At 38.9% G+C, this 24,989-nt stretch overlaps 1 protein-coding gene across 1 annotated transcript in view; it reads right to left on the bottom strand.

Annotated features, from left to right (window-relative positions):
* Positions 1–1,028: 1,028 nt before the first annotated feature.
* Positions 1,029–24,989, bottom strand: part of skia (v-ski avian sarcoma viral oncogene homolog a) — a 68,543-nt gene continuing 44,582 nt past the window's right edge. The window contains exons 2-7 of the mRNA XM_077222816.1: positions 13,642–13,761; positions 12,996–13,111; positions 11,946–12,223; positions 7,359–7,687; positions 6,498–6,728; positions 1,029–4,983 (exon numbers count right to left, since the gene is read on the bottom strand). Coding sequence (XP_077078931.1) covers positions 4,786–4,983; positions 6,498–6,728; positions 7,359–7,687; positions 11,946–12,223; positions 12,996–13,111; positions 13,642–13,761 — 1,272 coding nt within the window. The 3' untranslated portion in view covers positions 1,029–4,785. The remainder of the gene's footprint in view (positions 4,984–6,497; positions 6,729–7,358; positions 7,688–11,945; positions 12,224–12,995; positions 13,112–13,641; positions 13,762–24,989) is intronic.

Below are 24,989 nucleotides of genomic sequence, written 5' to 3'. Positions count from 1 at the left end.
CCATTCCTGGTGCTTGTGATGGAAACACATGGGGACAACTGGGATTTTTGTCCCAGAATTTTCTGGCTGGTTAAATTATTAAAGAGGGCTGCCGAACAACAGCTATTAAAGCATCAGTCTGTAGAGCAGCCATGAACCACATGCAAGTATAAATCAAATCTCAGTCCAGTGCTTCCCACAATAAAATGCTTTATACATGTAGGAGTGGTGAATACCTGGCAATATAAGGACTTTTCTAGGAGCAGTTAAAACAATTTTTATTAAAAATTGGGTATGAGTTTGTTCATCTCAATCAATCCAAATTTGAATCAATCCAAATTCATGTTTGTAGTCATTCTCCCAGGAGATAGAAGAAACTACATTACCAATAACATCACTTAGTCTTCAACAAAATCGAGTCTGTCGGGCCAGACATCCAGTCACACACAGGGTCAAATGGAATCGACTGATGCTCATCCCCCGAGGTCCACTGATTCAATAATGCCATCACTGTTCAATGACACGTTCAAAACGGAGCACTTCTCCCGGCTGTCCGACAAGAAACATCCGTCTAGCAGTCTTATTGCAGAAAAACAAGGTTTGACAAGAAAAATTGTATTCGCAATTTTACATAAACCAAATATATATTTTTTTTTATAATTTCACTTTTATTTTATTATTTGTTTTAAATAATAATATTATTGTGTAATTGTGGGGTGTCTATTTTCTATTTTCATGAAAATGAAATAAATTATATTAACAATTATTTAATTATTACTAATTTATTAATTACATTCTATGTATATGTAAACATAAATATATATAGTATATTTCAAAAATCACAAAAATCTTGTTTTGTGATTATTTGACAGTGTTTCACTTTGATAAAAAGAAAGGATCACCCCCCCACCCACCCCCCACCCCCCCCCCCCCCCCCCCCCTCAATTCACATTGAGGTATGTCTAGAGACACTTCTAAGTGTGAATAGGTTAGGTGTTATTTCAAAGAAACTGAAAGAAAGAAATTAAATAACAAACAGAACAAAAGACTTCTGGACAAACAACTTTATTTTTGATTATGGGTCTATACACTGTACATCCTGACACTGCAGTATATAAGCCGAACTACTTTCAACTCTAATCTCGTAGAGCTCTCTATCTTACATTATAGTCCTTGTGAGGGGAGAGGAGAGGTCTAAGAGGGAGAAATTGGCCAGATCTAGGTGAATAAGTGGCATCAGTAGAAGAAGAAAGCATACATTAATCTCTTACATAAAAATAATTTCAAGAGTTGCAAAGTTTATAGTATATTGTTATAGCAGCAGTGAAGGGCTAATATGATATCGGCATGGGACGAAAAGAAAACAGACTGTTACAACTAGAATCTGAATGTCTGATTCAACCAGAATTGATGTATTTGATATTTAGTTGAACGTAACAAAACATTGATAACTGAAAAAAAGAAAGGCATTTACCATAAAGATTCTACTGAACATTGCTATCATTTTTTGTAGCACAAAAAAGGGAAAAAAGCAGACTGAATATGCTTGCATTGGGAATACAACCTTTGAAATAATTGTTTTAAAAACATTTTCTTTCTTTTTGTTTTTAAAAACACAACATAAAATATAACAACTATTATGTAAGGTTTTTTTCTCATTCTGAAAAAGAAAAAGTAACACAATATACATTTATGATACAGTTTTTGTAAAATGAAAAAAAAAAACAGCTATATACATTGGTGAATTTGTACTTTCATCGTCAGACTGGCTAATCCTGCTCATTTATCAGTGATGTTATGTCATTATTGCTGTGTTTTAGCTTTTTTGTTAGCAAAAATGGCTCTTTTAGAAAAAAAATCCTCATTTTTTATATTATATTGGGAGCAAAGGAGCCTCTGTGATCAATTTCTCCCTTTTTCATAGAAAACCGCAAACAAAGTAAACCACATATGAATTTGCGTGTAAAAACAACTACAAAACAACCCCATCTGAAATAATTTTTTTCATTTTTTTATTAATTTATTTTTTTGGTCTGTAAAAACGGACAGCCTCTTGCTACTGTTAAGACACTGCGCTTCCTTTAGACCGCTGTAGCCTGCAATGTACAGGTCAGGGCATATCATATCATATTTCAAAGGCTCTTTTTACATCTATAGCAAAAGTAACCTCTTAAATATATTTTTTATTCCTTAAAAACAGAGAAAGAAAAGTTTATTTATTCTGACTTACATTTAAACATTACATTGTCTTAGTGTAAGATTTAAATTCTTTACCAGTGGCAATTCGAGCATTAAATTCTGCTATGCATTTTTCTTTTATTTAATTATTCATCGATTTTTATAAGAAAAAACATCTAAGGAATACTGACAAACTGGCATTAAAATCTATCAAATAAGCTGCGGCTGCTCTTAAGCAATGATAGTCAAGTTCATTCTGGCAAAATGGGATGAGCAAAAGAGTGCAAAAAAATGCACCACTGAGCTCCCCCAAATGACAGTGCAAATGGGACGGCCCGCTTTCATCATCTGACTGCTGTCTGAAGCAATTCAATGCACCTTACAGTCGGTCACCGTGGAAACGGGCTCAATAATTGTTCCTCTTCTGGAACCCCAAGGGCCCAAAGACAGGCACTTGAGGGTCTCCAGCATTGCATATGCATGTTAGGTTTGTATTTAGCCCATGAGTAATACCGTTAATGTTGCGTTTAAGGTTGTTAAGAGCTGAAATTTATTGTTGAGAGGGTTTTGTTTTCCTTTGTAGTTAAAACAAGTAGTTAAAATCGCTTTATATTGCATAACATAATCAAAAATTACATATACGGTTTTAATGCCCAATAATGAATATATGAATGGCAGACTTTATCTTTTTCTTTTAAATTCCATGCATATGAAAGAAATTACATAAGCTTGCTATTGAAAGAAGGAACGTAAGCAATAAAATATTCACACAATCTGAAAAAACATCCGTTATAACAACATCAACAACAAAATGAAAAGAGCCAAAACGTAACATACATTCTGATTGCATTGTACCCAATGTATATAAATCACTTATAAAATATATGTATTTTCAACAAAATCTATCTCAGCTAAGTGTGTGAGATTTTGAAAATGCATTTATTACGTTCATTCATCCATCCTCGTCTTGTTTGTACACAGTAATACACTCTTGCTCACAGTTAAGAGGAGCACCTGCATTGATATTTTGACTCCCTTTTACCAATGCTAGACAATTTGTGTGTCCTATTCGTTCTGAACGGCTTTAAATTTGATTCAGAAATGTTCAAAACCTGTAGGAATCCAGGACAGTAACAATAACACTTTAACAACGATTATAATCATATATCGATAACTATGATAAATGTTGAATCAAAGTCAGATTGAGGGGACGGCAGTGTGCACCATCCACGTTTCAGCAAGCAAGCATGTAGAACCTTTTTTCTTTTAATTCTTGCGGTTTTATTTACAATAGTTTGTCTTTAACACATGATTACATTGCATTTATTAGAATGGCATATAATTAACAAAATTGTTTATTTCATTTTTATACTTCGGAATACTAAAAACTCTCTGAGATAAATGTGTGGGAGAATGTGGGAGCGTAATGCATTTAGACATTATTTTGTAATGACAAAGTGCGATTCATTATTGTAAAGTTAAAAAACAAAGCGAAAAGAAAAAAAAAACATTTTCATATTTACATATTATAATTTACTTAAAAAGAACAATTTGTGGTTCTTGATCACATGATACCTCCTGCCCTAGAAGCTGTATTTTTTTATTCTTTTAGTTTATTCCTAAAAAAAATGGCCACCCACATTCGTGAGCAGTGCCAGTTGTAAGCACCTCAGCCCACGGAGAAGCTGTACACGAGTGTGACGAGAAGAAAACCCAAACCGTCACGGAGAACAAGAGCCACAAACCTCCAATTCCACACCAAGATCCGCACTGGTGGCGTATCACACAACAGCTTGTGATGGGGAGCATTTGTTTGCCATTAAAAGAAAGTGCTCATGGCTTGATCATAACACTTATTTGAATACAAGTATCTCTCCCTTTCAACAGTGCTGAACTTCTTCACCTCTAGCTCTCCAAAGCCCTTCAACACTCTCCTGACCAGTATCTCTTTAACATTGTTAAAGATACAAGTGTGTGTAACTATTTGTCTCCATGGCTTTTTTTAACCAGCATGACATGTATGTACATGTAAAAAAGGGGTAAATTTGAGGCTCTGATAAGTCACTAAAGTTTTTATCTCACACACGCTCACTAACAAGTCTCTTAAATAGCTTATTATGAAGTGATTTTCACCATACTTCCTCGAAACGAGCGAGGAAACAGGAATTTCTGATGGGATGATGATGATGATGAGTCCTTGTCTCTTCAATAACAATGTGGGGTGGACAGCATGCTGTTCGGTCATCATAAAAATCGCTGTGTAAAATTTGTCGTTGTATCACCAATTTGTTTATCATAGAAAAGTCTTAATTTCAAAATGTATTAAGTTTCAGGCACAGTTAGCTTTTGTGCTATTGGCTTCTTCCTTTCCATGTGGACTTTTGCATTTTTTTTCTTCTTTATTTTTATGTCTGGTTGGAGGCGAGGTGCATTTTTAGTACTCTCAAAGTAAAGCATTTTTTTAGAACGTGTCTAAATTCCCTCAAAAAACGTTCAGGAAAACTCCGGTTTTGCGCTGGCTAAGAGGCAGATGGGCGGGGCTCACCCGCAGACATGATAGGGCGATTGGTGCTGTCAATCAGGGCGGTGTTGATGTGGATTGGGCGGAGTCAAGAGATAAAGAGAGGATTAGTTGTTGGAGTCTTTGACGGGTGGGGGTGGTGGGTCTGTGCCGTTCTTGCTGGAGCTTTTGGGCCACAGCTGTTCCTGTAGCTCCTTGACCACGCTCTCCAGGTGCTCCCGTGCCTCCCGCTCCTGCATCAGATCGGCTCTCAACTGCTCTCGGTCTGCCTCGGCATGCTGCAACTTTACTTGCAAATCCTCAATCTGAAAATACATCATATAAAGATGATAAAAGATGGCCACAAATTGCTACAGCACTGTCTTTAGTTACATCGTATTGCACAATTTATTAAAACATGTATTCTCTCATTGGAAAGATTTGTTTTTGTGAATCACTGCTAGTTCAGTATTCATTATATACTGTTAAAGTAATTATTAATAATTGGATTTTCCGTTATTTTAATTTTAGTTCAGGTCATTTTTTGTGCATTTGTCATTTTATCTTTATCTATTTCTATTTATCTTTAATTAATTTTAATTTTAGAAATGAGTACTTCTGCTAACACTTAATTTTATTTCAGGCTTTTTAAAAAGTTTAACTCACAATCTAAGCTTTATTTCAATATACATTTTAATCATAGGTTCAGTTCAGATGGTTCTTGTAAACTAACCAGTTTTTCTGCTTGCAATTTTAGCAATTTTATTAGTTTGTTTATATATGTCATAGTTTAATGCTATCATCATTGCTGTTCTGATTGTAAAAATAAATTATATCAGCTGCTATTAATCGTTTTAGATTTAAATAGCATCCGTGTAGCTACATTTTGCAAGTAGCCTGTAGTGTAGCTTACTACTTTTTCAAAAAGGCAGCATGCACAACGAAATACAAAAATACCAACATCCATATACCAAATATATAGCGTACAACGTCAGTTCAGGCAGGCCGCATAGTCAAGCTCAGCTATCAGCTAATACCCAGAACTATCAGCTGATCCGATTCTTAAGCACTTATTGGTTCCTTTCAAACAGGGTGCCTTATTTAAATGCATTCTCAGTCTGCCTGCTTGGCTGCTTCCACTGCATTGCTTGCAACCCACCTCCACCCCTAGCTCTTCCTTTAACTCTGTTTAACTTAATCAATGTCATTCTGTTTTCATTGATGCATGCTCTGTTCTCAAGGGGGATTTTTGCTGCTTTCCCAGTTTTAAATGGGAGATTGTACCCAGAAGCTGCTGCTGTTCCCTGAAAAAGGATGGGTAATTCAGAACAGAGCCACACTGCCAAATGTAACTTTAACAATCATGCAAATAACATTTTTAAAATTTGACTAAAGATTGTTTATGGTATTATTGACTCAAGTGGTCCTGACTGAAATACAAACATCTCAGTGATGTCTCTCTCTTGTTTAGTCTGAAGCACACATGCCTGACAGGAAGTTACCCGGTTTCCTTCTGAGAAATGAAATGTATCTCATTAGACTTGCAGGGCCACACCCAGTCTGAGAGTTCATTTGAAAGTGTGTGTGGGAAGGGTGTCATGTTGCATCAATCTAAGCACACTTCACATTACGCATCATTAAACAGACAATTGTTTATCCAAAGCCACTTCCAGTACATTTATAGCACAGGGACAGTCACCGTGGAAGAATCTGTGGTTTAATGGTTTGCTCAAAGGCATAATAGTTCTGAATCACACCTTTGAACCCACAACCTTTCGGTTACTAGCTCAGGTTTTTAAACGTTTGTTTTAGAAACACTGTATGTAGGGATTGAACTAACCTGTGCAGAGTACTTGGCACGCAGACGGCCAGCCTCACAGCCCTTGTCACACACTCGTAGCTGTCTGGCCTGCTCCAGTTCTCTCTTCAGCCGTATGCGTGACTCGTTGGCCTCTCTCATCTTCCTCTCACCTTCGGCACGCAGGCGCTCGATCTCCTTGCGCAGGTTCCTCTTCGCCTCAGTCGCCTCACGGAGCTTCTCCTTCTTGGCAACTCGGAGAAACTCCAGCTCCTGTAGAAGGCATGGGAATAAACTGATGTTTATTCACTCTTCTAATGAACATGTGATGAAACATATATAAGAAATAATAGGGCGTATTTATGAAACACGAGCATAATGGATGTCTGTGTAAACTCAAGAATGGTGTTGTTGCACTACATAGTTGAAAAAGAGTAGCACCCTTTTCAGTTTTATTTGTCTGGTTAATATATTAAAAAATGTTTGACTAATGCTAAAACAATTTAGTGCTTAGACTTTCACTTGTAATACCTTGAAAAGTTAATTATTTATTGTCATAAAATATATATATATAAAAAAAACAATAATAATCCAAATAAATTCTAATTATATATATAATATTATATTAAAAAATGATAAACTATTACATCTAAAATTAATAAACTGAATATTTATCAAAATTATATATAATTACATATATATATATACTATATGTTCAACATCACATGAATGACTTCCAAAGTTGAAATGAAACCTCCAGTGTGCTGTTGTGTAAATCAATTCTTACATAAATTGTTGAATTAAATTCAAATGGTACAATTTACGTAAGAATGGATTTATAAATGATTTAAAAAAAAAAAACGTTTGCCTTCCGTTTCATGAACAATGTCCGTGTGTTTGTACCTGCTGCAGGCTCCGTTTGGCCTGTAAGGCGGATCCGAGCTTCTCTTCCTGTTTTACCCTCATCTTCACTATCTCGTGTAGAAACTTCTCCTTTGACTCTTTTGAGTCCAGGCCGTTGTCCAGTGCCTGCCTCAGCGTCTCCAACTCCGACTCCAGGTTGGTTATGGCGTGCACGTCCCCTCCAGATACCAGGGGGCCCTCAGGGGGACCGCTGGCTGGCGTCAAAACTGCTGGTAAGGTGGCTCCGAAGCCGGAGGGAGAGCTCAAGTCTTTGGCGGAGCTCGAGGATGTAAAAGATGGGGAGGAGAGTGAGGAAAGTGATGAGGTGACTGGTAAGAAAAAAACAGAGAAGAGGTTTTGAGTGGCAAATCAGACTACGTGGGTTTCATTAATTCATGTCGGCAGCAGTAGGATTGTTTTTTCAAGCACCTGTCAAATACACAAGACATGCTTTAAAATAAGCCATAAAGGATGAGGAACGAGAGACCACTCATTGATTTTCTGCCGCATTCACACAAGAGCTGTTACTGTTCTAATCCACCTCTCTCCAGAGCGCTCAAGGTTGGCTGAAAATGAACTGTGTGCAAATGAAGTGTGAACGAAATCTTAATGTATTTAAACGAGCACTTTTGTTTCACAACACACCGGCATAATTGGGTGTCGCAGTTGCCTTTCTAACACACTCTTCATATACATTAAAAGAATGTGACATCCTTTCATTAATTTGAAAGAAAAGTATTTTGACTAGTGCCTCAGTTTATAGAAACTTGAGCACGGCATTTCAGAGGGTTTAAAAGCAGAAAAGTACATTTTTGTCAAAGCACAAAAATAAAATCCTCTGTAAAAAAAATTGTCATTTAGTGTTTAAGCTTGTCTAAACCATCTTGTTAGTGTTGCTTAACTGTTAAAGGTGGAAAAATCTATGGAAAAATAGTACCATTCTGATATCCTTGTGCATACTGTCTGAAAGTTATTGGGTTTATCGGATTACAAGTTCTTAAATTACTTGTTTGCACAGACAAAGTTTGTAAGTGATTTTACCACACTACTCTCACACATGCATAATGTTAAGAATTGTGACTTTACTTTCTAAACAGGTGTGTATTTTTCCACATAGACTTCTATTGGGATTGCATTACTGTAAAAGCAGTTTCTGATTGTTTTTACAAACCAAGAGACAAGTCGAAATTACATTCTCCGATATTACAAATTGCATTAATCTATATAAATGATATACTGTTATTTAAATAGAAACATTATTATTGTGGAAATACAACCATGAAATGCTGATTTGGTGCTCAAGAAACATTTCTTATTGTTATCAATATTGGACAATTGTGCTGCTTAATATTTTTGTGAGATTTTTATACTTTTTTCAGCATTCTCGAATGAATAGAAATGCCAAAAGTATTTGAAATAGACATTTTTTGTAACAATGTAAAAGTCTTTATTGTCACTTTTGATCAATTTAATGCATTCTTGATGAATTAAATTATTAATTGTCACATTATATGTATATATACAGGTCCTTCTCAAAAAATTAGCATATTGTGATAAAGTTAATTATTTTCCATATTGTAATGATAAAAATTAAACTTTCATATATTTTAGATTCATTGCACACCAGCTAAAATATTTCAGGTCTGTTATTGTTTTAATACTGATGATTTTGGCATACAGCTCATGAAAACCCAAAATTCCTATCTCAAAAAATTAGCATATCATGAAAAGGTTCTCTAAACGAGCTATTAACCTAATCATCTGAATCAACTAATTAACTCTAAACACCTGCAAAAGATTCCTGAGGCTTTTAAAAACTCCCAGCCTGTTTCATTACTCAAAACCGCAATCATGGGTAAGACTGCCGACCTGACTGCTGTCCAGAAGGCCATCATTGACACCCTCAAGCAAGAGGGTAAGACACAGAAAGAAATTGCGGCGTGGCATGGAGGCAATCAGCCTGTGGCACTGCTGAGGTTTTATGGAGGCCCAGGATGCTTCGATAGCGGCCTTAAGCTCATCCAGAGTGTTGGGTCTTGCGTCTCTCAACTTTCTCTTCACAATATACCACAGATTCTCTATGGGGTTCAGGTCAGGAGAGTTGGCAGGCCAATTGAGCACAGTAATACCATGGTCAGTAAACCATTTACCAGTGGTTTTGGCACTGTAAGCAGGTGCCAGGTCGTGCTGAAAAATGAAATCTTCATCTCCATAAAGCTTTTCAGCAGATGGAAGCATGAAGTGCTCCAAAATCTCCTGATAGCTAGCTGCATTGACCCTGCCCTTGATAAAACACAGTGGACCAACACCAGCAGCTGACATGGCACCCCAGATCATCACTGACTGTGGGTACTCCAGTGCTGCTTATCTGTAGCCCAGGTCAGGCGCTTCTGCCGCTGTTTCTGGTTAAAAAGTGGCTTGACCTGGGGAATGCGGCACCTTTAGCCCATTTCCTGCACACGCCTGTGCACGGTGGCCCTGGATGTTTCTACTCCAGACTCAGTCCACTGCTTCCGCAGGTCCCTCAAGGTCTGGAATCGGTCCTTCTTCACAATCTTCCTCAGGGTCCGGTCACCTCTTCTCGTTGTGCAGCGTTTTTTGCCACACTTTTTCCTTCCCACAGACTTCCCACTGAGGTGCCTTGATACAGCACTCTGGGAACAGCCTATTTGTTCAGAAATTTCTTTCTGTGTCTTACCCTCTTGCTTGAGGGTGTCAGTGATGGCCTTCTGGACAGCAGTCAGGTCGGCAGTCTTACCCATGATTGCGGTTTTAATGAAACAGGCTGGGAGTTTTTAAAAGCCTCAGGAATCTTTTGCAGGTGTTTAGAGTTAATTAGTTGATTCAGATGATTAGGTTAATAGCTCGTTTAGAGAACCTTTTCATGATATGCTAATTTTTTGAGATAGGAATTTTGGGTTTTCATGAGCTGTATGCCAAAATCATCAGTATTAAAACAATAAAAGAGCTGAAATATTTTAGCTGGTGTGCAATGAATCTAAAATATATGAAAGTTTAACTTTTATCATTACATTATGGAAAATAATGAACTTTATCTCAATATGCTAATTTTTTGAGAAAGACCTATATATATATATATTAGTGCTGTGCGTTAAACGCGTTATTAACGGCGTTAACGCAAACACATTTTAACGGCGTCAATTTTTTTATCGCGAGATTAACGCTCTTTTTGGCCTAGCAAACAACATCACACCGGATAGCTAGACCGGAAACAAAACAACAGGCACGCCGCACGTACTTGTTTGGGCTTGCGCGCCGGCCAAAGAGTAGTAGGCTAACGGTACGTTTTGAGTGGATGGCGCGAGCGCGAGACGCCGATCTAGAGACGTGCACTCTCAACGCAGTAGAGTGCGGCGCGGGACTAGATTTGATGGCCGAGTGCGAGGGCGGGCTCGAGCGGTAATGCACTCACTCTGTGTGCGGATACGGGAGAATAAAACGATTCGCGGGACTCCCGCAAACTAGAAATATCTATGAATAAAACATAAAAACTAATACATTTTTATTCATATGTTGCAGAAAAGCAACAAGAACAACTAAAACAAAATAGAAACGATTTACAGGCCAGAGTTTCTTTTTATAACATGTTTGCAGCGTTGAGGGATGTAGCGAATCACAGACATATGAAGAAGCATTTAAAATAGACTCCCCTCACCGCTCAAAACAGACTTTTTGTTCAGTGCTGAATTCTGTAAGCTGGCAAATCCTCAAATTATAACAAACAAAGTGTATATATTATGAAAGATGCATTGTGCAGTCAGCTTCACTGATAATAACAGATGTGTGAGATTGCGATGAACTGTCAGCTTTTTAGGAATTATTAAGGGAGCGCACTTTGCGCGCATTCAGTCATGCCAAACCATGCACTCAGTAGCCTGCTTGCTTTTATGTTATAACAGTGGTTTGTGTGTTAATGCTTTAATAACAAATAATTTATCAGGAGCATTTATGCTGATGTGTATGGTGGCGACACGTAGGCGAAAGTATTTGGAGGTAGCCTACAAAAAAAGAGTGTATTTGCGGGCGGGAGCGGGACAAAAATGTTGCGGGCGGGAGAAAGTAACATAGAAAATAGTTGAGAACGTCAGTTATAACGACCCACGTATGAAAAAAATTGACGGGTTTAAATCGGGCTTGGGCTCATAATTACAGTTTATGTGTCGGGCCGGGCTCGGACACAATGCGCACGGGCTCGGGTCGGGCTTGATTTTTTTGGGCCCGATCTAAGCTCTACAATGGATGACTTCAGACAGAAGCACATGGATACCACAGCTAAGAACAAACTTACTGCTGATCCACTTTTCCATGTTGATAAGAGCATTAAAATTAGAAAAAATAATGAGACAAATAGAAATCAAGGGACATTTAGAATAGATAAAAATGTGCGATTAATCGCGAGTTAACTATGGCATTAATGCGATTAATCGCGATTAAATATTTTAATCGTTTGACAGCACTAATATATATATATATATATATATATATATTTTATACTTATACATAACTTGCTTTGAACCTGGAACATTCCTTTCCTGAGCAACAGTGAAAGGGTGCGACTGTACTCACATTCCTCACGGCTCTCCACTTCCACCTCCACGTCCGAGTCTCGCTCCTCCGGAGAGGGTGGCAGAGGCTTGCTGGCAGTGGCCGAGGGGCAGGGTTGTGGGCTGGGGTGGGTCTCACCCGTCAGCCTCCTCTTCCTCCCACGGCTGGCGCCTTCGCTTTCTGCCCCATGTGGGTGTGAGCTGCTGGGGGCAGAAGGAGAGGCCTGTCCTCCTTTCTGGAGGGGCGTCAGAGCAACATTGGGGGCCACAGCACTCTCCAGGCTCTTGTAGTTGTAGAAGCTGCGGAAAAGGATTTGGAGTGAGTAAGCAGACTACGCATGCAGAGATGCTCATTTTTAGTAACAGTTCACAGACTGAAGTAACAGCAGTGCAGACTGCTGCTTGTGCAATGGTGTTACCTAACATCATCTTAAAGAGTATGGGTAGAAGTGAATAATCTAAACCAAATGGCAGGTTGACAGGAAAAAAAAGCATCTCTGCAACCCACAAAAGAAGGGTGGGGAGAGAACAACGACTGTTGCGAATGGTTTCAGAGAAACTGATCTGGGCTCGACATGGTGACTCACCCAAACCCTCTCTAGTTATGATGTAAAGTTAAAACCACATATATCTAAGCAATTAACAGCCAACAAGCTTGCATCATTGTCAGAAGATCCAAATCTTTTGCTGAATTACTTTAGAAAAACCGCAGCCAAGCATGACTTACATGCTGGTTTTATGCTGGTTTCCAACAAGTAAACATATATGCACACCCTTTCTTAAAGTTACTGTTACAATCTTTTATGCACTTTATCATCTTTAATAAAATGATGGTTGCAAAATCATTTAAATTATAACGATGCAGATTTCACTTCTAACAACAAATCTATTTGAGCAGATGTTTTTGCATTGCAGCAAAACTAAAATGATTTTGTTGAACTGGTTCATTTACATTTGCCGTCTGAACAAACCAATACAAAACAACTGAACTGATATGATTCTACTCTGCAATGAGTATTGACCAATCAGAATCAATTATTTTAGAGTGCCAATATTTGTTGTCATTGTTTACCTGTCACGTAACATGTTAGCAGGTCTGCCGGCTCCCTCCTTATCGCCAACAGAGATGTTTGGAGACCATGGCCTGAAGGCAGACGGTCTCTGTCTGGGCTGGATGCAGTTGAGCCCCTGCAGCATGACAGAGAGAAGATCATAGATGTCGGTTGTGTTACTTAAAAGTTTTCACAGTAGAGAACACAAATCAAAATGCATTCAGACATGAAGCAGAGAATAGGGACAACCTGCAAGTTTAGCATGGAAAACATTATTTAAGAAATGCTTGCTAAAAATCTCTCAAATTTAACTGAGAAAGTGAGAGAGACAGATAAAACAAGCAAGTACACCGAGGTCACTGTGTCTGCTTGAAATCGGAGAACTGTGCTAGCCTATTTGCAGGCTCTCTTCATTTTAGGAGAATTGATTTTTTACAAAAGAACATCAGTTATTTTGGGTTGAGATCTTGTTTCAGAAGAATCTGATTCTCTGTGGCAAGAAAGCGGTTGCTTGGCTCCAAAAATCTTTTCAGGAATGGCCAAGTTTCGTAAACAGGCTGGTGTATAATCAACATATAGACATAGATAAATATATAACTATCTGAAATTTGTACTCTCATACAATTAAACACATGTATCCACTAACAGAAAAAAAAGCCTTGTAACCTTATTGGCTGATGCAGAGAGGGATCGTAGCCAATCGGGTTGCTTGTCTTTGTCTCCTGAGGGCGACTGTGCTGGAAAGTCATCGTGTTTGGACTTCTTGGCAGGAATGGGATCAGAAGCCTAGAGAGGGAGAAAAAGAAAGCCGAAGAGAGAGAAATGATGAGTGTTGCTCAATAAAGAAAAATGAACTCATCATCAGTCTGATTTGCAACATTTCATGTTTCTGCATTCGGTTCAGTGTGCATTGTATTGCCTAGTCAGGCATTCTGATGCCCTACAGCCCTCGAAAAAACTACAGTACAGCAATAGTAGGATCGATGCAAGCAGTCGGCCACATTAAACGAGAGCCGCACTAGAGGGTGTCTATCGCCTCAGACAGAATTGTGAACTGCAAGAGACAGGTGCAATAGGAAAGTATCAAAGGACTAAAACGGCGAACATTAAATGTAGTAATATGTGTGTTCACACTATGCTAGACTGTATGTGTGTGTGTGTGTGTGTGTGTGTTTGTCGGAAGGAAAAAGGTCCTTTGTATTGCTTAGATGCTTAATAGACTGACAGAACCATCTGCTTTTATGTTGCCACGTGAACACGCGAGTGCAAATACACGTCAAAGCAGTATTTGTTTAGTTTTGTCACTGTTTGTGCGATGACCTCATTCCCGCTGGATTCCTCACTGACTGCAGTATAATCCCTAAAATACACTGACCTTCCTTTTCTACACTCTCATTTACTCCAGAAAACCTGCGGTGTGCACCACCCACACATTTCCCGCTTATTAACACGAGCCGCAGACATTTAAATGCTAAAATAATGCAGAGCGACTGGACAAGCGGTATCAGCCTCCGGCTATAAATCTGCGCCAACTTTGTCTGGTGGATTTCGAGAGCCTGTGAGAGCTATTTTCGAGCAGGGCTCCTAGTGGGAACGAGAGAATCTTAACTGACAATCTGCAGCATCCCGGCCTAGTGCCCTAACTGGCCTCAGCAGCAGAGGCTTCTGGGTAAGATGCTTCCAACTGGGTTGCACGGTGTCTGGCAGGATTTACACAGTTAGCCAATCATACGCTGAGAGAGCGCCATGTTAAAGTCTCCTTTCTTGCAGTCAGAAATGCAAAATATTGTGTTTTTGAATGGAGGAGTGGAGGAGTCAATTACTGCATAAAAAAGAGTCATTAACGCAAAAGAAGGCGCTGATGGCCCAGCACTGTTTGCATACATGAACGATTGCATCACGCATGACCTCATTCGGCAGGCCGGTCTGCTTGGGCGTGGTGATTTTCCAGCTGCAGAGCGTGATTATTTGACCTCGAAAGCAGTCACTTGCCACGTGCCTGTGTTTATTCGTGGATCAGACCTCTGACATAAAGTCACCAAATCTGGGAGATCTTCCCTAATCTTGGCTATAGGAAAACGGAGAGATCGTCATCCTTGTGCATCTCTAACATAGAGGGATTACAAACGAGAAATACTCCAGACGGAGCCAGAGAATGAGATCAAAAATCAAATAATGAAAAACTGAACTGAATTGTTTCAAATGCTACAAGTGAATTTAGGCATCACAACATTGTAATGTATTTTAAGATGTACTAAATTCTCAATATTGACCAATAACAATAAAATGCAATAACAAAATATAGTGCATCCCCACTTGTGCCACAAAACCCCTATTGTAATGAATGAATTAACAGTATTCTATACTCTATTAAGCACACTTATAAGAACATGCCAACTGCAGACAGTCAGATGACCATAGTCAGGCCACACTGCAGGAGAGAGGAAATGACCAATAAACAACATCCTTCTGTCTTCTCTAAAGCACATCAGCCCACACCAGCACTCTGACACTGACTGGACAGCCTGTTGGGTCACTTCACTCAGATCATTCTCTCTCTCTGGGCTTGATTAGACGGCCTGCAGGGCGAACCGCTCTGGAACACATCGGGAGTTGAGAAGACGGGACAAACAGATGAAAAAGAGAAGCCAAGATTAAAATTTAATAGCGGACCACAATCTCACTAAAGTGTGGACTTGAAGAGGACAGCATTTGAAACAGGGCCAGTATTGCTTCTATTTTCTGACTTTGTATATCAGAGTCTTCGTCTATCAGTCTGTCGTTTTCACAGTCGTTGCGTCCTCATTCCTTCATCTGATAGGTGGCAAAGGGACCTCGTTTCAATGCCCCCCGCCCTTTTTAACTGTTCCCCAGCTTCCATTCTCATATCAAACAATGTGTTTAAGGGTACGAAAATGGCACCAACCCTTGCAGAATTTTAGCTTGTGTGTGTTTGTGTTAAATGTGACAGAAGCATGCTACAGACAGACATCCAAAGCACTGTGAGACATGCAGACAGGAAATCACACCTCTTGATAGGAAGAAGGATGCAACAGCATGTGAGAGGCGTACTTAGATGTGAGGTCAGCTCTGAAAAAATACACAAATACATTATCTCTATTTCGTCTTTCTAAGGAATCTCACACTATGCTTTCACCATGCTATCTTTGATATGGAAGACAGTGCAAATACGCCTTCAACTTGACTAACTATGACCCACACACTCTAAAAACAGGAGTACACGGGATGGAAAAGTTTCTGCAATGTGGTTTAAAACTGCAGGTGTCTGAGGAAGGGTGGGGTGACACACACACACACGCACGCACGCACGCACGCGCGCACACAGACACACACACACATACACACACACACACTCTGCCTTGTACATGTGTGAGAATGAAAGAAAGGTTTTTGCTCGAAGGTTTTTTGTTGCTTGCTTGAGGGATGACAAAGGAAATGTGTTAGGAAGGGCTAAACACCCATACGAACGTTCACTTCTTGCTACATTACACACAATTAGTCTACTGAACTAGCTAACTGAGTTGCTAAATCACCTCTCCTGTCTCGTCATCCTCACAATGCCACCCCTCCCTGTCTAGTCCTGTGTTTCCTTTGACACAGATTGCAGGATTTCCCTCCTAAACAAGCAACCGCGTTCCAAACAAACGTAACTTACAGACACTTCCTGATGTGTCGCTGGCAATGTAAACATCTTCCTAGGGTCCCTGTGATATTGCCTTGAAATAAATGTGATTTTACCACAGGTTAAGGGCATTTTAATGCCAAACATATAATAAAATATCATTATTAATAATATTAATACTTATATATAATAATAGTGTTAAGACTGCTCATCCAATCAGAATGTAGAGTCGTAAATATCTGCTAATGATTAAGTGGATTCAAATCGCAAATGTTGTGACTACCGTGCCGTGTTTTGTTCTTGTGTCTGAGAAGTTCTGCTGGTATCCACAGACAGGTTTGATTGATGAATGTTTCTATTTAACTGTGAGACAGGTTAAGACAATGAGATGTTTTCTTAGAAGCTTGTGCATCCACGCAAGTGTGAACCAGTTTTCTGTTTGTGTGTGCGCGATACTCCACCCTCTCTCTGACCTGAACATGGCCTCCCCCTTGAGCGAAGCTACAGGCCTCAGCCGGAAGGGAGGAACTTCCTGTAAAACTAACAGAGCGCAGCTCTCCCTCTCTCCCTGCATCTCTTGCAGTCTTCAAAACGGGTTGTCATATTTCTCACTAGGCAGTGACCACAGAAACCTTAAGCGTACAGGTGTCAGACTGAACATGATATACATGGTCCTCGATGTTGCATTACGTTGTTTATAAGTCAGTGATAAAAGAGTGATATCTCACATTTAACTTAAGTTAGATGGACAATTCTAGGCATGAACTTTCTTTGCAACAACGACGTATGTATGAATTATTTGGGGTATACAGTTCCTGTCATGTAATTCAAGGTTCTTCCTAAAGGAAAATGGTTCGATTGGTGGTGAACACGTGTTGTTTTGGGGAGGTAGAGGTGTAAAGTGAAACTGTGAAATGAGTCGTAGATCTGAACTCTGGGCCAGTTAGAAATGAGAATCTGTACACAACACTGCTAGACGAAACACCTCCCTAACTATGCCAACACACATACAGATGTCTCACTTTCCCAGACTATCAGATGTTTGGTGTGAGACTTCTGTGAGACACTTGATTGCGTTTAAGCGTGTTTGCTTACCTGTGGATTCAATCCACAAAGCCTTCACACAGAATTCAGTTTCAAATAGGAATGGGGAAGTGGAAATTATGAGAGTGTTGTTATTGTTAGAAAAAACTATTACAAATTGAAATTATTAGCTAATTATTAATTAAATAAAATGTATATGTATATATGATATTGAATATTGAAATGTTTAATTGGCAACAAACTGAAATGAGTTAAAAGTACTGAAATTGCTAAAACTAAAACTGATAAAAATGTATTAAAGCTATTTAAAAATATAAAAAATAAGTGTGACAGAAACAAAATTGCAAAAACTTGAACTAAAAAGAATTAAAAATATAAGCTAAATCAAAATATTAAAAAGTACTGTAATAGCATATAAACAATACTTAAATAAAACAAATGTTTCATAATTAAACATAACACAAAATAAGCATGCAAGTCATAAAAAGCATGCGTAAGACTATCAAAGAGATAACATATATACTTTTTAATATGTATTTTTTTTAAACTACCTAAATAAAATTATGTATTTAATGATTCATAATTAATATAATAGTATTATTAATAATTGGTAATATAAATAATACAAAATATATGAATAAAAGATGATTATTTATATTATTCATTTATTTTTAACATATTTGTAGTAGAAATGATTTATACATTATTTTTTGGGAGACTTCTGGTATACATATCACGTCTTGGCTATTTTTAGCACTCAGATTGCATGGTGGTTAGAAGTCTATCGCTGTACATTGTCGGACAGAGGTCTCAGCAGAGGACCCAGGCCTGTCATTAGTGTCTGTGTTGTGTATCTTGAGGTTGGACTTCCAGGAAGAGTCCAGTGGCTCCAGACATAACAAGGCCGCACAACACTGTGCACCACAATAAGGCAAAGCAACTAAATAAGGACCATCTCCAGCAATTGCACAAGCAGGGTCCAGCACGGACTCCATTTCCAAACTCAACACCACAGAGCAGCACACAAACACCGCCACACACACCAAACCACATCAAAAGTGAGTCGTTCTGTGCAGCTGCTTGCTTGCATATTCAACTAGAAACACACACACACACACACACACACACAAACCTGGTGTTTTCTAAACTTGGTCACACCAGAGAGGAGGGATAGGGTTCCACTTCCTCTCCAAATTTGCTTTGGCAACGGTTTGTGTGGGAACGCAGTAGACCCTGTTCCCTTCGGACACATAGGGGGCAAATCCGTAGTTCAGAGAAGACGGTTCAAGTCCTGCTTTTTTCATGACTGTCATCATCACACATCTCATTGTATTCTAAAACAAATCCAACATTCCAATCTACAAAACAAACTATTCAAAATGAGAAGCTGCCAATGCAACCGTACAGCAGTAGAAAGAGAGTGAAATATATATAGATAAAGGAGGATGGAGAGAGAGAGAGAGAGAGAGAGAGAGAGAGAGAGAGAGAGAGAGAGAGAGAGAGAGAGAGAGAGAGAGAGAGAGAGAGAGCCCTCTGGTGCATGCAGACGAGGGGAGGAAACAGAGGAATCCAGAGAGAGGCATAAATCTATGACTCATTTACTCTCAAAGTTAAAAGCATCTAAGAGCAAGATAATCACATTTCAATGTTTTTCAAAAGTTGTTGAAATTGCTGAGGCCGGACCCTAATGGAAGCTTATTGATCTATCAGTGTATGTATGTTGCTTTCTTCTATCATGTCTTACCTCATGTCTACTAATAGCCAGATCTCTAATCTCTTGTTACAATCAGATTTTTTTTTTGATTGAGAGGCGATAACCAATATAATAATTTCATAAATCTATTTGGTTTTGTCTGTTGTTGATTTTATTAAAAAGCAGTGGTTACAATGATATTTCAAATGTACAATTGTATTTTTTCGTTCAATGACTCTAAAAATATACACATATTTTTTATATTTTAATTATAAATAAATATTTTTTATTATGGATGATAAACCCACTGATTGATGGCTTAATCTATTGATAATAAACATTTAAAATATTATATTATATTTTAATGTGTATATAAGATTATATTATATTATAATTATTATATATGATTATATTATATTATATTGATTATAAGATTATAATATATTATATTAATAAGGATGATAATAACACACAGATCAAAAAAATAAATAAATCGAACAATAAGCCCTGGCTAAATCGCAACCTATACTAATACTAACTAAAAATGGAACTGTTTGACAATTCTGATTTTGTCACCAATAAATCGAGTGATTATAAACTTTCCTCGGAGTGTGAGACAGTAGTGAACTTGCTTTTCGGCTTGCAGATGGCAGTCGTTTCTAGCAAAGTTCAAACGCAGTGACAGTTTAAACCCCCTCAGGAGAGAAGCCTCTTTCAGCCAGGACTCGTTTTTTCCCTTCTGCCTTCTTTTCTCGCTCTCTTTTTAATGACTGCCTTTCAGCGCTGTCAAAGGAGCCGCCGTCGTGAGTGTGCTCATAAAAATATTCAGAGAGCCTCACCAAAAAATTCCAGCGTTTATGACCTCATAAAGTCAACCATAGCGAGATAGAAAGAGTCAGAGAGAGAGATTTCTCCCATTCCTCATATGAAGGGGAGCAAAGATAGACAGAAAGAGAAAGAGAAAGAGAGCGGGAGCAGGTTAGGCTGGGCAACGATCAAAATGACATATTTTCAAAATCGACTTCTTGGTGGGTTTTATGAATGACTAGTCAACTAATCGGTCCCTGTATAATTAGGCTGGTAATCTTGTGTCCCGATATCAAAAGAAAAGAAAAGAAAAAATCCAGTCAAACTCACAAGATGACTAGTTATTTAGTTCCAGTACGGACACATATCAATGACTGCGGATTAGTGTGCATGTGTGTGTGAATCTGTATGTGTGTGCAGGCATGTCCTGTTTCCAGACAGATGGCTTGCATGGGACGGGGGGCTCACACACACATTGGTGCTCAGTATTACTTGGGGGGCAGTGGAACACTGCGAGGTATTTCGGTAGTCTCTGCAGAGTCAAACACACATGTCTCTACATGTGACGGACCCGAAAGAAGCGCCAAAACAAACACACACTCGCACAGAATAGGAAACATATACACACACTCATTCAGGGAGCTGCAGAGGTCGCAAACTCTTGAAAGAAATGTAAGGGAAACAAAAGATGAGAAGAGAAATGAAAGAGTGATTGATTCAGAAGATGAGGATGAGTGTGTTTGGCAATGACTGATGCTGAGCCAGTTCAGACAAGAATGTGTGTGGGTCGTCTTTTTGACTTGGTAATCCATTTATTATTGTAGCTAGCCCCACTATTCTCTGTCACTTTCTCTACTCTTCTCTGTCACTCTTTTTTTTCAGTCCGAGAGGCCTGAAACATCTCAACCGTTGATTTGAAAAGACACTATTTTAGTCGTTATGCTATTTTCCATCATTCTGCTAACTTTAACCACACTTTCTCAACAAACCCTGACTTAAAAACATATCACAGCCAAATATTTGTTAGCAAGCCTACACAGAAACAAGCAGACTGCATTTCTGATGATAATTTTGAGGCAATTTTTTTTTTTTTTTCGCTAAGGTTAGCTTGTCTTTTTCGTTTCCAGAGCTTACAGTGATAATAACAGAGACAGATACGATTCCTCAAGACACTAATTTCATCTGTCTGGACATTTTATAAGAGGTATTTCAAAACAAATCACTTACAGACATGTTTTAGCAGCAATGCTAATGCAACGCTAACATAGCATACACAACTGTTCAAAAGTTTGGGGTGAGTAATAATACTATTACTAATATTACTAAATATTTCACAGTATCACTTTTTTTACTGTATTTTTGATCAAATAAATGCAGCCTTGTTGAGCATAAGAGACTTCTATCAAAAACATTACAAAATCTTACCAACACTTAACTTTTGAAGGGTAGTGTATGATGAAGTTAGTCTCCACTAGAATACATTTTTGAATCTTCTCTCTTTAAAATTCAGTACATTTTACAGAACGCTGAGAGACAAGCAATCTTTTTAACTCTCATTTGTGATTAGTCATTTCCTATAAGCAGGAAGTACAAGAAATATGAAAAACAGCAGTTGAGCAGCCGTCTATCTCCCCATCTGTTTCGTAATGCTCCATTTTCCCTGTTGTCCCATACTGTATATCCATAATACTTGCAGTCAACAAGAATTGTTGAAGAGAAATCAAGAAATCAATGGTCCGTTTACATCATATTCGGGTAAACACCAAATCAAATAAAACAAATAAATGGCCCCATGTTTCCGGCTTGTGGCCCGTAGAAACAATTGCGTTATTAATAAAGAAATAATTCGGAAGGGGGCCGTTAAAAATAGCTTAAATAGGGGATGACACACAACAGGACGAACTTGAACGACCCCACCTCCCGTGGCAATTTGTACATGTGCGTGCTGTGTCCTTCCCAGCATGCGCCGTCTAGTCGGAACACACAGGGACACGTCGGTCATAACTGGCTGAGAGTCATGAAAGCATTCGGAAGTGTTATGGATACCTGGGACCGATATGGAAAATAGGTGACCACCAGGGAATGCTGGGGACAATGCATGGCCCCTGTTCCTGATGCTGACCCACCCGGACCTGAGCGCCACACATACGGGATGCGGCTCAGGGGTGTGAGCCGGTTTTAATTAGCTGGAGCGCTCTTGTTCCGCAGCGGCAGGAAGGAGAGACTGAAATAGAGAGGGAGCTATTAACAGCAGGCCTGAATATAGCCGCCACACAACTGCCCAGCACCCAGCAGTCTCCTCAACACGGTTGGAAAAAGAAGAGATGACTTTACTGGTGGAAAGTACAGCTGTTAGAGAGAGAGAGAGAGAGAGAGAGAGAGAGAGAGAGAGAGAGAGAGAGAGAGAGAGAGAGAGAGAGAGAGAGAGAGAGAGAGAGAGAGAGAGAGAGAGATGACCATTGCTAACTATAACTTTCTCAAATCTCTCCCTTTTGCAGCTGTGATATACACTAGAATATTCTGTTCTTCTTTTTCCACTCTCTTCCACAGCAACTGCAACGCTGTATCCGAATAACAGAACAAAGACTACTTTACTTTCTTTTTCTCCCTCCCTCTTTCCTTCTATTTTGTCCCTCACTCCCAGGCCTCGAGATTCAGATGTATCCTTCCTTTAAGGGAATAGTTCATGCCAAAAAATCTAAAATCTGATATTGTTTGCTCAACCATGTGCTGTTTGATGTATTTTTTTTGTGAAACAAAGTTTTGAATAATCATTAAGCAGATTTTGCCATTCAAAACAGTATAGTATAAATATTATATTTATACATACAACACTGTTCAAAAGTTTAGGATTTTTTTTTTTTAAAGAAATTAATACTTTTAATTCAGCAAGGATACATTAAATTGATCAAAAGAGACAGTAAAGAAATTTATGTTACAAAAGATTTCTTGATTTAACATGTTTGTTGCGTAAATGAGAATGCTCTGTATGGATAAATGTGCTCAGGGAAAAAAGGATGGACTGCCGCTCTCTGTGAGGTCAATGGGCCACAAGTGCTGGATTGAGGTCGCAAGGTGGTGTGAACGTGGGACGCTGACCGGGACAGGGGGGCGGAGACAATGACCAATCGGATGGCACCACCAGGCCAGGGTGATTTAGCATGTTAATGCCAGGTTCATTTACAGCCAGGCTCCAGACTGTGGCAAATGAATGGTACATGGCCCCAGTCTAACACAATCACAGCTGACCCAGACAGTGCTCCACTAATGCAGACCTCGCTCTCTGGCTTTGTGCCTCACATGCATAACTGCACGCACACACGCATGCTTTTGGTTTCCGCCTTTGTTAACATTTAGCGCAGCAGTAATGTATTGTATCTTCATGCTAACACAAGCTTTAGCAGAGCTAAGCCTACACACCTCTCCTTTCAACAAAATCACCATATCAAGGAAGGAAGCGCTTAAATTACAACTCTAAATCCCTAACTAACAATCATGGCGTGTTCTTCTCTCCTACAGACAGACAAATCCTCAGTAAAAGAGCCATGCTAAAGGGATTTTTCTCAGCATGGCTTCATATCACCACATTCTGGTGGTGGCTGCTACAAAAGCAGTCCACACACACACACACACACACAGGCAGTCCAGACAGACCCAGACCGGACAAACAGCTTTCCTATCTGAGAGGAAATGGGTCGTCATCATCATCATGGGTGGAAATGGAGTAATGGCCTCCCGTAGACGGTGAGGAAAAAGAAAGCTTATCGTTTTACAACAAATATATATAAAGCCTAAATTCAATTTGTTCATGCATATAAAGTGATCGCGTCTCTTCAGAAAATTTGGACTAAACCTCTTGATTCATATGGATTTATTTAACGATCTCTTTATGAACTTTTTGAAGCGTATAAGTGGTAGTTGCATAGCTGTCAATGTAGGGACAGAAATCGCTCAGATTTAATTAAAAATATCTTCATTTGTGTTCCGAAACTAAAAGTCTTAAGGGTTTGGAAAAACATGAGGGTGAGTAAATGATGGCAGAATTTTCATTTTTGGATGAACTATCACTTTAAGCAAAATAAACAAAAAAGCGGTTGAAGTGCTATTCTCCACTTCGGTAAACACATTTTTAATTTAATTTTAATTGGTGTATGTATTACAGTATTTTGGATGAAGTCTTTCTATTATGACCCATAAAAATTTAAACCTTCTATCTCGCTCCCTTTCTTCCGAAGCATTTTGTGGAGGTGTGTCTGTAGCTGTGGAGGTGTGTCTGCAGCTGTACTGGTGTATGTGACAAATCAATAAAGAATGTTTCTGCCCACTAAACAAACCGATCCTAATTGATCCGAGACAAGTCGTTGGCATTGATTCTATCTTTAACTTGATGTGTGGGTTAGAAGAGTCGACATAAACCAGGCCAATCCAAAGATCCCCACCAGATAGTATACTGATTCCTAGAGGAAAACAGACTAACACACTGTGCTGGGTGAATTGCATGTGTGTTGCCGGCTCGGTTCTTAATCCGCGAGGTACGTTATCCAGTGACGGACAGATGGGATTATAATCCACTCGTATTAGTCGTCCCAACCCAAACAGACAGACTTTTAAATGAGTATCTTAAAACCATAATCCAGCTCCTTACGAATACCCATAGGACTAAAACATTTTAATTTTTTTCCCATTTGTGCAAAGGTTTGCATTATATATGGATATATAATGACGACTGCCATAATAGTTCACCTCATTCTAAACAAGCACGCACACATTACCCAGTTCTTTCTGACCATGTGCTACAAGGGCCAGTTATGGAGCACTGATCAGCTT

This window comes from Siphateles boraxobius, unplaced genomic scaffold (assembly GCF_051911475.1).
Source record: "Siphateles boraxobius isolate OS27281-9 unplaced genomic scaffold, OSU_SipBor_1 9, whole genome shotgun sequence".
Lineage (NCBI taxonomy): Eukaryota > Metazoa > Chordata > Actinopteri > Cypriniformes > Leuciscidae > Siphateles > Siphateles boraxobius.
The sequence above is the reverse complement of the archived record's forward strand: the minus strand, read 5'-3'. Positions and strand labels throughout refer to the sequence as shown.